This window comes from Sardina pilchardus, chromosome 12 (assembly GCF_963854185.1).
Source record: "Sardina pilchardus chromosome 12, fSarPil1.1, whole genome shotgun sequence".
Taxonomy (NCBI): Eukaryota; Metazoa; Chordata; class Actinopteri; order Clupeiformes; family Clupeidae; genus Sardina; species Sardina pilchardus.
Window position 1 is genome coordinate 8,473,620 of NC_085005.1, and position 13,996 is coordinate 8,487,615.

Genomic DNA, 13,996 nt, shown 5'->3' on the forward strand with positions numbered 1-13,996 from the left:
TTTATGTTTTGAATAAATATATTTGCCACGTTGATCATTAAAAAAATCTATCATGAGCCAGTTACACTTACATTAGATCTCTTGCACATCTACAAGACTAACTACGGTAATTGGCGCTGAGCGTGGCCCCTCCCTGTACACACAAACAGGGTAGGTATATGACCACGACGACGTGCGTTGTCTTTGCCGGGTGAAGGGAGACGTGCGCAGTTGGTGCCGTTTGGCGCAGCAGAAAAATAAGGCGGCCTTCTTTCATGTAACGACAACTGTTCGTGCACAGACCAGTTTCCTGTAATTTGAAGTGTTCAGTGTTGGATTTTATTTAGGTGAAATATTGTTAGATTCAAAACGGAAACATGAGTTCGATAAATGTAAAAAAGCTCAAAGTAAATGAGCTGAAAGACGAACTCAAAAAGCGTCAGCTTTCAGACAAGGGACTGAAGGCCGAGCTAATGGACCGGCTACAGGCCGCGTTGGATGAGGAGGCCCTGGCTCAAGACGACTCCGCCGGGCCGGGTGCTGAAGAAAACGGGGCAGATGGTGGGGACGGTGAGGCGAGTTTGCAAGATGATATGAGGGAGGAAGACGACGATGTCATCTGTGAGGGCATGGAAGCCGAAGAAGAGCCATGCGACGATGATGGCGTTGAGGCGGACGAAGGCGTCGAGGCGGACGAAGGTGTTGAGGCGGACGAAACAACAGCGGCTGAAAGTGAGGACGTGGGTGACCAAGAAGATTTCGACATGGGTGGTGCAGAGGAGGGCGACGACGACGACGTACTCGGGGAAGAGGACGATGCGATACTGAAAGAGGACGACGATGAGGTGGATAAAATCGACGAGGAAGATGGTGAGCCGGAATCTCAGCCAGCAGAGGGTGAGTCTCCATTTAAAATTGTAGCTGCTAACTGAAGCGCTTGGGATCACGTGTGTCTGTTGCGCTTGGTTTATATGGAGCCGGTCGATTCAGTGTTCATGAGACTAATGTTGGTCCATCCGATTTATTTGAACGATTGCAAACTTGGCTTTGTGTTTATGTTGGGCCGCGTGTCTCTTCACTGGCAGAAGGTTGAACGCCGTGGAATCCGAAACCCTTGGTTCACATTTTCAGTACTAGCTAATGCTAGCTATTAGCTATCTACATCAGTGGCCGTTGCTGGTTAGCTTTAGCTATTGTTGCGAAGCCTGCTAGCTAATGAGGTCACAGGCTAACTGACGAGTTCCTGCCTACTGGTTCGAGCTAAGGTAGCTAACGTTAGTTAGCCAGTAATTTGTGCATTGAATTGTGTAGCTAGCCAGGGTAGCTAGCAAAGGGTAATGCTAGCATAGATAGGATGAATACACGGATGCATTTATCTGTCTGATTTAGCGTTATTTATGGGCAAATATGTAGCGAGTATATGGTGTCCACCGGAGAGGCTAACCAGTATAATGACGAGGGTGGTCGAAGCTAAGAATATATTGGCTAGTTAGCCTGGAAGAAGTTAATGTTGCATGAATGATCAAGTGGCTATGTTAGCTAACCGGGCTGGAATTGTCTCAATGTCCCTACTTCGGTGTATTAGGTTGTGAATTTGGACGGTATATGTTATCTCTAATGTTATTTAACCTTTGCCAGATGCAAACAAATGCACATGTAAGGTAACGTTAGCGTGAACTGCCCAGGTTTCGGTTTCACCAGACTCTAGTGTTGCTTGTATGTGATTCTGAGTAGCTGCTAGCTTGTTTCTTAAAGCATTTGTCTAACGTCAATTAAAACACTCACCACGTTAACCTGCCATGGTATGTATACACCCGGTGTCTTTTTAGTTAATCGGTCAGTTTTGTTTAAAGACTATCATTAGTCATTCCTTGAACCGAGTTCCCGAAGTGCTAAATTTCAGGACATTTATCAAAGAACAGTATTTCAATCAGAACTGCCCTTGGGTCAACGTTAGCTGTTGAGCTAACTCATGTATTTGGTAAAACAAAGTAACCTACTCTACGGTAGTTATGCTGCCTAACGTTACTGAAGGCAATGTTATATGTGTTGATGAGTCATTTCTGATCAGAAGTGGTCGACTCGCTTTAACTTCAGGTGGAGTCCGAGCACTGGCTTTGTAGTCGTGTGGGCCACCCTAATATTAGGGTCCAACACGGTGGAGCACCTCATTACTCTTTGTTTTATTTCCAAAGGGGATGCGGACAAAGACACCAATGCTGATCAGAAGAATAAGAAGGGTGTTAAGAGACGCCGAGAGGAACATGGAAGGGGCTACTTTGAATTTATTGAAGAAAGCAAATACAGCCGGTAAGGATGGGAACGATGGCCTTCGTTATCCTTGAAGCGCCACATTATATTACTGCGTTGGCACTAAGCGCCATCGCTTTTTTTAAAAGACATTTTGCAAAAACTTATGTCTTTACTTCATAAAGTCTACCTCAACAAGAGTTAAATGGAGACATGTTTGAGGTTCATCCCTGGCTTGTAATAACCCTTACCCTTATGTACCATCCAGAGTATCACTTGACAGACAAAAAACGCTTGCACATGTTAGAAATTGGTGCATTTGAATGCACCACTAATGGTCATTGTTCCTCATGCTTTGTTTTTGGCAGACCTTTTATTGTATGCGCATATGGTGACGCAGATCATACCGCTTCAACTCGCTCAGAGAATGACAATAGGGCGGCAGCTGGACTCGGGAACGCAAGGGCTGGGGGGGTTGAGGGAGCACACTGTATTACCGAGTCATGTTGTAGGGCGCATGTTTTGGGAGAATTGGTCCGTGCGAGTAAAGTGTTGATGGGGTGGGAACTGCGGAGCTTCCAGTGTTTGCTCAACAATTTTCACGATGTGTTATTTTTGTACCATGAATAATATGTATTTTAACATTTCCCCCCCTCATGACAGATTTCGACTTTTGCATTTACAGGTCATGTAAAGATGATTTACTATGTTTTAACCTCATTTCCTTTGTCGTTCGCTGACCTAGTATCCTTTCTTTAGTCATCCAACCCTTTATTCCATTGTAAATCAAAGCCCGGGGCTCTCTAAACTAGTCTGAGACCTCGCCTGACCTGATAACCATATGCCACTGGACTGAAAGGCTGGAATCTCTGGAGACTGTAGCCTTGCTTGCTTAAACCTAGAAGTATCGCTCATGCCTTATACTAGCCATGATTACTTTTTTTTTTTTTTTTTTTTCAAAGCTGCATACTGTATAGATGATGCCCTCCATTAGATGTTATGTTGTTAGTATAAGGTAAGTACCTGCTCTGAATTGCCCCACAAGATGAGTCCCAACACTTGTGTTCTTCCAGATTAACATGCTGGCAGAATTCAGGCTGTGAAATTGACACTGTCTGGCTGAGCAGAATGAGTCATTACCAAACTATGCTGCCATGGTTTTTGACGACTGGTTTGTTTTCCGGAGCTCATCTTATTTGTTTTGCCAGAAAACCATGGGTAGCGGGCACACTCTGTAAATGTTTATGTGCTGGTTTTATAAACAGAACACGCTGCAATAGAGGCCTGCCCATTGCTTATTTGCAACACCTCCCTCGCCTCACCCCCAGTTGTTGAAAAGATAAACAATCCTCTTTCATGGGCGGCATCTGCCGATCTGCAGTCTCCTGCAGGCCGGGGATCTGTTTTGTTTGACTCGGTGGGGTGTTCTGCCGCTAGTCTCTGTGGGCGAGTTGGCCACCCGCAGGACGCATGTCCCTTTTCTAGCTTCGGATGTTTCCACTCGGGCACTGACCTTTCCCGGAAAGAGCCGCTTGCGGGGAGTTAAATATATCCTCAAGACCTTTAGAAAACTAGCCGGACCAGCTGGCGTCAAAGGCCAACGCCTCCGAAGGATTTGGGATGCCATCTGTTTTGTTTTTTTTGTATCATTTTTTTCCCGCTCTGTGGACTTCTGTCTTTTTTTTTTTTTTTTTTCCCCTCTTTCTTTTTGTAAAGGTTTGTACCGCCTGGATCTGGTAAGCATTGGCAGCATCACTTGAGAGCCGCCTACATTTTACACACACATTACGTTTTGATGGAGATGAAGCAAGCAAACGTATTCTCTTGTCCTGCCTCCCTTCTATGATCCTCCTGCCCTGTTCAGTCATCCTCCTCCCTCTGGGCGGGGTCAATCTGCCACTGCCCTCCCCCACCCACCCACCCACCCACCTAGAGCCCTCTTCTCATTCTGAATGGCCATTCCTGTCTCTTTTTGCAGGGCTAAGTCCCCTCTGCCCCCTTTGGAGGAAGAGGATGAAGAGTTCGACGACACTCTGGTCTGTCTGGATACACGTAAGTGATGCAAGCATGAGAGGTTTGTAGGACGTGAGGGTGGGAGAGATGGAGGAGTCGTCCCTAGGCTGCTCAATAGTTTATTAAAAGGGCTTAGAGTTCTAGAGGAGAAAGGTGCTTGACTTCCCAAGCAGTGAAAAGAATGTCCCCTTTTATTGCATAATTAGTCTTTCAGGATTTACAGGGATTCCGGGCAAAGTTACATTCCTTAGATGGTGAAATCTTTCCTGTACGACAGCCCCCTCATGTGTGTTATACACGTTGGACAGCAGTGTAAAATTACTCTTATTCTCGTGACCTGTGTGCACAATCCACATATGGGGCTTTTCCACCGAATAGTATGAGAAGAGTATGGTACTATTTTAGGCATCACCCCTGTTGATGTTCGAAGCGAGCGGAGCCAGTACCAAAAGGTGATGTTAATGACCTTACAGTTGTTTTCTTCAGCCTTGCTATGGCAGTTGGCTAGCTATTCAATCAAGCACCTAGATTTTGAATGCAGACTGCATGGTGCTTGATTAATACACGTGGGAAAAGGGACCTGATGAAACCCATGAATACCAGAGTCTAGTCGAGCTGATAGCTTGCAGTGGAAAAGCCCTATTAGTGGTGCCTTTTTTAGTCCATGTCACAAATGCAAATGAGTCTGCCATCCAGCTGCATCATATGTACGCTGACAGAAAGATCTTTAGCACCCCGAGGCCAGCCTTTTGGGAGGAAATTCTAAAAATGGCTCTAGGGCACCCAGTTCTCCTTAATGATTGTCTGTGGCCTAAATAATGTTGTCTGTCCCGCCCAAGCAAATGGGTGAAAATGTGTCAATAAATAGGCCAGCTAGCGAGGATTAGTCCTTTTAACATGCCACAACTTTGTGATAATGCGCTGGAGGTTTATCACCTCCGGCACGGGGTGAGGTGAGGGCAAAGGTCAGGCCCTTACAAGGAAGCACCTGTTCCAAGGCAGAAGCGAAAGCTTACCGAGCACTGGGCTCCCTCATGGCAAATGTTCTAGAAAAGCCTCAGTGCAAAGAAATTAGCACATAGTTTAATACTTCACACCATTTCTTTGCTCCTCAGTTTGTTAGTCACCATTTTGTAGGTGTGTTGTCAGTCTTCAGAGTTCAGGTGTGCTACTATCTTTTATGATCTTGTATTTACTGAAAATTAACCATGTCTAGTAGTAGATAATCATTGTCTTTGCCATTTCTATATGGATTGCAGTTGTGCTCGTATTGGTTTGTTGACAATGTCCTTGGTTTGGGTGCTGTGAACATCTTATTTTCTGCCATATCCAGACAACTGTGACCTGCACTTCAAGGTGTCCCGAGACCGTTACAGTGCCTCCTCCCTCACCATGGAGAGCTTCGCCTATCTGTGGGCAGGCGGCAGGGCTTCCTATGGCGTGGCCAAGGGCAAGGCTGGCTTTGAGATGAAGGTGATGACCAATTTCCTCAGTTGACCATAAAGGCTATCTCTGACCTGAGCTGACCCTTAAAAATGGTGGCCAGTTTGTCATAGTTTTAATGTGATGCATTTGTTGACTTGACTACAAGCTGGTATAATAAGTTCTAGGAAATGTTTGTAGTGATATGTAGCTCTTTATTAAAATAATGGAAGGATAATTTGCTTCAATGTAATGTGTGTAAGGATTTTTTTTTCCCCCACCACCATTATGCACCTTTGTAGCTATAGCCTAACATTTTACCATGCTTGTTGTGACTTGTCTCTGTTAGGTCATTGAGAAGATTCCAGTGAAGCACATCTCCAGCAAGAACCTTGATATCCATGAGGTGCAAGTGGGATGGTCCCTGGCTAATGGCAGCCTTTTGTTGGGTAAGTGAGCTTTGGCGAATGGTGAGACTCCCCCTATTGGCCAATGAGCAATAACACTAATCCAAAAAATTGATGTGACTGGTTCTGGCTGAGGAAAACTACAGTTCATTGATAAAGCTTGTAAAGCAATGTTTAAATCAATTATCTTGCAACAACAATGGTTACCTTTATTGACGTTGTTGGCTGATGGAAAAGCTTATCTTGAATTTCCTTACTGATTTAGATTAGATTAGATTCAACTTTGTTGTCATTGTGCATAGTGCAAGTACAAAGACAACGAAATGTCTAAGCCAATTAAGCCATGGTAATGTTTTGAGGAGGGAATAACTGACCGCCCTGATTGGTTCTCCCAGGTGAGGAAGAGCACTCTTTCGCTTACTCTGGGAAGGGCAAGAAAACCACCAACTGTGAGACTGAGGACTACGGCGAGACCTTGGATGAGAATGATGTTGTCGGCTGCTTCATCGTAAGGATCTGTTTTTGTTGTCGTTTCCCCCTTTTTCTCAGCAGTTTAGAATATGATGAGCCTAATCTCTGAACTCTAAATCTCTAAATTACCTAACATTTATGAATCCGCTCTAGGCACTTGTATGCCACACAATGTTTTTAGTTCATGCACAAGAGCTTGACTTGTCAAGCATTTCGCACCATTTTAATTTGGGTCCATGAAGCTATAGCATCTGATGGAATCACAAAGGGTGTGGTCCTAGACATCCACAAGGGTGTACCTACATATAATATTCTGCTAGAAATGATTATGTATACTATAACTATGATCTGCATGCTGAGTAGGGGAATAAATCATAATTGCTTAGGGATGACATGTTGTTTTTTGTTTTGTTTTTTAAAGAACTTTGATGGTGATGAGGTGGAGCTGTCCTTCGCTAAGAACGGTAAAGACCTGGGCGTGGCCTTCAAGGTCAGCAAGGAGGCCCTGGGAGACCAGGCCCTCTTCCCACACGTGATGTGTCACAACTGTGCGGTGGAGTTCAACTTCGGCCAGCTGGAGGCGCCCTACTTCCCCCAGCCCGACGGTTTCCCCCTCCTGCAGCAGGTGGCCCTCGAGGACCGCGTCCGCGCACCCAAGGGACCGGCCACCAAGAGCGAATGCGAGGTATCCGTAGTAATCCTTACGCATTGCAATCGGCCTCAAGAATGAACACACACTTTAGCGGTTGTCGTGACTTTGAGAGGGCTTCATCTGTAAAAAGAAAGCAATACGGAGTTGCTAGTGATTTGACCATGCTTTCAGAATTATGTACTGTTTGGGTGCTGAATCAGGGTTGAAAAGCAAAATCTGAAACTGTTTGTTTTTGTGTGTAGGTGATCATGATGGTTGGCCTGCCTGGATCAGGCAAGACTGTGTGGGTGAAGAAACACATGGAGGAAAACCCTGGCAAATACAACCTCCTGGGCACCAACACCATCCTGGAGAAGATGATGGTAAAGCATCTCATCATTTATCTGAATTCCTCGTATTTAAATATGAGGGTGGTGTGTACGCACACATACTCTGTCCAGGGAGTTGTTACTTATCCTTTCGGTCTGGGTAGGAGTGTTTTGTGAAGTCATTTTGAGCAAAGCCGACTTGCAACTCACTTTTTTCACTCCGCTGATTTAGATTGGCAGTCTCAAGCGCCAGAATAAGGACGTCACGAAGCTCACGGCCATCTCCCAGCGTGCCCCTCTCTTCCTGGGCAAGTTCATCGAGATCGCCGCCCGCAAGAAGAGGAACTACATCTTGGACCAGGTAAGGAGCTATGTGAAGCCCCACTTGTGCTCTGCCTTCTAGTATGAATTTTAAGCAAAAACGGTGAACTTCAAAACCCCAAATATTGATGTTTCCATCTGAAAGGCATTGAAGGCCATACTGAAATTATTGTTCCGATGTAATTCAGTTAAATGACTTGCTTGTTTTGCTGAGTTGAAATCAGCATTTTGGCCGTAAAGAATGGTGTGAAGAAAACAGCCCTGTATCGAGTAGGTGGGATACATTTTAGGGAAGAATCGATGTTTGATTGGCTCATTAAGTGCTATTGACCAGCTAGTGTCTTGAGTGAATCCTCTCTCTAACTGTCTCTCTGCGTCCCCCCCCCCCCCCCCCCCAGACCAACGTCTCCGCCCCGGCCCAGAGGAGGAAGATGTGCCTGTTCGCCGGCTACCAGCGCAAGGCCGTCGTGGTGTGCCCCACCGACGAGACCTACAAGGAGAGGACGCAGAAGAAGGCCGAGACCGACGGCAAGGACGTGCCCGAACACGCCGTGCTCAAGATGAAGGGTAGGCGTCAGCTGTGCCAATGCTAACGATTCTAATTTAAACGGTTATCTGCTCTGCTATGGGGTCTCTGCTCACAGACTCCTTTTTCTCGCTGTCGTTGTTGCTTCACCTTTTCGCTCACTCGTTCCTTTTCTTCCGTTTCCTCTTTTGGCCAGGCCTCTACGCCTTGCCCGAGGTGGGCGACTGCTTCACCGAGGTGACCTACGCGGAGCTGGACAAGGAGGAGGCCACCAAGGTGCTGGAGCAGTACAAGGAGGAGAGCAAGACGGCACTGCCCCCAGAGAAGAAGCCCAACCAGGGGGCCACCACCCCCAAGAAGGGCGGCCAGTCACGCAACCGCTCGGGAGGAAAGAACCGCGGCGGCGGCGGCGGTGGAGGAGGAGGAGGAGCCGGAGGCCAGCGCGGTGGTGGTGGTGGCGGCCGAGGCGGATTCCAGAACCGAGGCAACTTCAGAGGAAGTGAGTTTGTTGTGGTGGTCTGGCCCCTTGTTAGTTCAGTGTTTTCTCGTTGAAATCATGTTTGAACCAGGCAGTACTATTCCTCTTAGATATAGAAGATCGATAGAAGATGGTGCTGTTGTAGCATTTTTGGTGCTATTGTAGCGTTTTTGGCTATCTTGACCGGTTGTACTATGCGGCCCGACCTCTCTTGCTTTCAGTCAGCTAAATTTCCACTGAAATCTTTAGCAGTGTGTACAATCTGTGTGGAGGTCGTGTACTCACCTGCCCACCCTGTTTGCCTGTGCAGTGCCTGGACCTCGTGGTGGCTTCAGCCGTCCACCCAGAGGCTTCCTGCCTCCCGCGGCCTTCCGAGGCGGCTTCAACAACCGCGGCAACTTCAACCGGAGCGGTGGAGGTGGAGGCGGCGGCGGCGGTGCCATGCTCCACCGTGGTGGTGGAGGAGGAGGAGGAGGAGGTGGAGGTGGTCGCCAGGGAGGACCCATGAGGAACAACATGGGCGCTATGGGAGGCAACCGCGGCAGGGCCATGCATCATGGCGGCGGTGGTGGTGGCGGCGGCCCAATGCACCGAGGTGGAGGTGGTGGTGGCGGAATGAACCGCGGAGGAGGAGGAGGCGGCGGTGGACCCAACAGAGGAGGAAACTACAACCAGGTGAGGAATAGGGGACGGAACCGTATGAGGGAGGGAAAGGGTGAAAATTCTGACATTCGATATGGGAGGTGGTTCAAAGATTGGTGGCAGGTATACAAGTAGTACTTCTTTCATGTAATCTGAACAACAGTGACTCTTACATGTGTAGATGGACTAGTATACAGATCTCTTTGAATCTCATTTGGCTATTTTAGTTTCTTGATTACAGTAATTTCCCACATATAAGCTGCATTGCGTATAAACCACAGGACAGTGTTTTTAATGCAAGTTAAAAGAAACCACATCATATTAACTGCCCCCCTGTATTAACCTCATAGCTTAAGAAATTTTGCAAAATCAATACTAATCAGTATTAACCGCGGCTAATGGTTGGGAAATTACGGTACATGCATTGTGTACGGTCTTGTGTAGTGCCTCCCTTCATCCCCCCATATTTATATAGTCATTATCTTGCTCTTTGGCTGGAAATGCATGCTGTGGTGGTGAGCCATTATCTCATTGCATTGTGCTTGTACCTAAAGTTCCGGGGACGGGGCGGCAACCAGCACCAGCATCAGCACCGTGGCAACAAGAACGGCAACTTCGGCATGAACAAAGCCCAGGCCTTCAACCAGAGCTGGCAGCAAGGGGTAAGAGTGGATTTGATCTTGACCCATTATACTGGACTAGTGCAGTGCGCTTACTAGGGCTGTGCAATTAGTCAAATTAATGGATTAATCGCAATTATGACTTCCAACAATTATGAAAATAAATAATCGAAATGTAATGGTTATTTTGCTACATGTATTCCATCTGTTGGATTATATTCAAAATTCAATTAAAAAAAATAAAAGGCGTATTTTCAATATAGATGATGGTTACAAAATTACTGAGTAATCATGTTTAATAATCGTGATCTCAATATTGAACAAAATAATTGTGAGTGATTTTTACCATAATCGAGCAGCCCTAGCGCTTACATGCCATTCCTGTAGAAAACCTGAAGCCCAATTTAATGGCTGCAGATGTGACTACTTTAAAAATAGGATGATCAGGAAATGCATCATTCCAGCTAAGCATTTCCTAATAAGTACTGAATATTATATTAGCCTATAATACATGTGCAGTAGGCAGAATTAAACAATTTATTTTAAAGCTATATGTTTACGGTTATGCTTACTGAGTAATGATGGTGGAGACCATTTTGTGAAATAATCCAATGAAATTTGCAACAATGTCACTCAAACAGTTTTTGGTAGCACAAGTGACACATCAAGTGACCTGTGTTGTGCCCTGGTTCAGTGCGGCCAAAACTCTACCTACCCTCTCGGTCTCTGGCCCTGTGCTGTGTGACGGGGAGTGGCTACAGTAGAGCAGAGAGAGTGTGTTTCTTTTACCCATGTATTTACTGATACCCTTTGCATTACTTATCCAAACAAACTTGGCAGTGCTCTTACTTGTGCCTGTAGCAAGACGGGCACAAGCAAGTGCAAGGGTGGCCTTTTCTTCCCCCTCCGTCCACATAGATCTGTTTCTCAAGGTCAGAGTACACTCAATAAGAAAAAAAAAAAAAGGTGCTACACTTTTTTGGGCTTGAATGTGGGGGGATTGTTGTAATGGGCCAATCAGGCCCAAATTGGGCCGATGATCCTGTAATGTGAGCCTGGCTTTACTTTCAACAGTACACCTAAATCTTACTTTGTGGGGGGATACCACCACCAACATCTTCAGTGTGTCGCTGGAGTTAGCAATATGTATTCGGCATTTAAAGCGTCCCATGCTCAGTCTGTTGGTGGAAATGTGTCTGTCGCCCTCTGCTGGTGCCTAACCTGCCTGCTTGTGTGTTCTAGTTCTGGAATCAGAAGCCATGGAGCCAGCAGTACCACCCTGGATATTACTGAGCGCTTTCTCTCAGAGACTGGTTGCTTTAGTGGAAGCCTGCTCGCCCACCCTGATCCATGGAGATCCCCCCCCCCCCCTCTCCCTGGCCTCCACATCTCCGTTTATTCCTTTGCTTTGTTTCCCTTTTTATTTTATAAGTCTGCTTTTAAATTCTGTAAAAACCCATAAATGGAGGAGGGGGAAACGCATTCCACAACTGTCAGGAGGAGAGCCTAGTCCTCTCTCTCTCTCTCTCTCTCTTTCTCTCTCTCCCTTCTTCTCTGCACCCCTTCATCCCTCTCTCCCTCCAGAGCAGAATGGTTTCACCTTCTTTGTTTTATTTTTGTACATTTTATTGTTTTTTTTTTTTTTCTTGCTTTTTTTTTATTTTATTTTTTTTATTAAGGAGACCCCACCCCTTTTATCCAGCAAGACAACAAGCCCCACAGTGTCCACTGCTTGTTTGTGTGTGTAGGGGGGGGGGCAGGGGTGGGTAATGCTTTGCAAGAATTTCAGGGTTGTGCATTTTATGCTGTACTGTCATTTTTATGAAATGTAAATTATTTTTCCCTTTTCATAGTTATCAGTATTGTATGCGTAAACCCCTTCTTTTTTGAAACACTTAAAAAATCTCCCCCGAATTTAAACTTCCCATTTTTAAGTGCATGTTGCTGTTGTGGTTAAATTTAATTGGTAGTGTTTCAGCAGCTGAGTTTGCCCATGTTGTAACAGATGAAGGTGTGCCCTGCAAAAGTAGATTGCTCCTTTTTGTGTGCGAGTGTTTTTTGAAATATTTGTTTAAAAAAACAATAATAATGTCAAGCCTGTTCTAGTTAAACTTCATAGGTTTACAAATAAACGGGTTACTTGCTTTTTTACAAACTTGAATGGCTGGTGACTGATTTGATTATTCATTTTTTAACAATAAACTTCAAAGGTGCTAGCGAGCCTTTGAAGGAAAGCTGCCCTGGTCCCACCCTTACCAGTAATGGGACCTGCCAACGATTAAGTCTTCCTATTCTAAAACCACTAACAGGGAGGACTCAACCAAATCAACCAGCTTTGATCAAAGAGTAAGGAGAAGAGACAAATAATAATAATAAAAAAAATAGTTTATATGAATAGTGCAAGAATCCAGACTTGATACAGATGGCACTTTTTTTTTTTTTTTTTAACACTCCGATCATGTGAGACATCCTACTGATGGTGTTTGAAATTTAAGTATTTTATATGTAATTTCTCAGGAGTCATTGTACATTTTTCATCTCCATCTACAGCAGGCTTTGATATTAAGACAATTTAACTTTTCACAAATTCACAATCTGAGTTTATTTGTAAGTAAACCCATAACCGCATTGGATGAAGGTCAGATTGTAGATGGGATAGTGGAAGATTGGGCCGGCAGTAATAGCATTTAGGGGGTTATCTCTTCAACAGCAGCCAAAGTTACTTTGGATAGCTTTGATTCCAGATAGCTGTGTCCAGGGGCAGTCCCATATCTGCCAAGTCTAAAGCTCTAAAGTTAGCAGCACTCTGAAGTTGGCCAGGGAAGAGTGCAAATGTCTGCTATTTGAAGTACAAATAGCCAAACACTCCCAAGGTTTTTTTTTTTTCTCTTTATTTTTTTTTAGAATGAAAGTTGTTAAAATCCAGGTGTAGTTTTCGTGTCCTGTTTTGTCTGTCCAGCATTCATATGTATGACAGTGTGACATTTAATGGAATGGAAAGTATTTGCAATTTACAATTTGCATGGTCTAATGAAGCTTCAATCTGATATTTGCACAAATGACTTGAGTAAATTAAGATAATGTTTTATTTAATTCCAAGATGTTAGTAATTCAGGAAGCATAACTGCACCCTCTGATGGGTGATGGCCGACCCATAGAAGGAAGTCTGTCTGTTTTGCCGGTATGATGGCTATTTGACTGCACCACACTGTAAAATGAGCAAGTTAGTATTAGATGCTGTACTTGTTTCCATGTCTAAATGTTAGGGCGGTATTGGACGACCCCCTATCCATGGCAGCTATTTTTATATCGTAATTAGAGGCCGGTCTTTAGAGAAACCTAGAGATTGGGTTGTCAAATCCTTTTCAAAAGATCCTTTCAGTAACTTCACACACCTGTAGTAAGTTCTCTCCATTTTCCCTGCTTAGCGATGCAATTTTATCCATCCTGGTTATAATCTCCTTGCAAGGGCTCAGTTGTCATACAGCATTGTATTGCCTGCATTACATTCTATTTACATCACATCATCTATAATCTTTTTATTCTGTAATGCTCTTACCCAAAGCAGCCTACAAGTATAGCTCTTTCCCACATTGTGGCACCACTATGTTTGCAATACATGTTGGAAACTGGGCTCAGATTTGACTTCATGGACAGCTGAATGTCTTTGAAGTTATTGGGGACATTGCAATATGCAGTGTTTATCTTCAGAGTCATCGGTGCTGTTCCTATTTATGAGGACAGTTTTCTCTGTTGTGTATTCTTGCAATGTTGGTTTGTGGGTTGTTTGAGTTAACTTGGTAAGCTCCAACATTCAGGGCATCCAGAGCTGTTTTCCATGGACAGTGGCTATTATCCAGAGTAGTCTATACTCTTTTATATGTTGATGTGAGATTGATGCATATTA

General features: G+C 44.9%; 1 protein-coding gene across 1 annotated transcript; it reads left to right on the forward strand.

Moving 5' to 3' along the window:
• The first annotated feature begins 188 nt into the window (after positions 1-188).
• Positions 189-12,244, forward strand: hnrnpub (heterogeneous nuclear ribonucleoprotein Ub). Its single transcript, XM_062550114.1, has 14 exons — positions 189-876; positions 2,175-2,289; positions 4,208-4,281; positions 5,576-5,715; positions 6,014-6,113; positions 6,467-6,579; positions 6,964-7,227; positions 7,437-7,556; positions 7,735-7,863; positions 8,222-8,390; positions 8,546-8,848; positions 9,138-9,502; positions 10,024-10,131; positions 11,332-12,244. The coding sequence occupies exons 1-14, from the start codon at positions 357-359 to the stop codon at positions 11,380-11,382; spliced, it is 2,571 nt and encodes an 856-aa protein (XP_062406098.1). The 5' UTR covers positions 189-356; the 3' UTR covers positions 11,383-12,244.
• Positions 12,245-13,996: the final 1,752 nt, after the last annotated feature.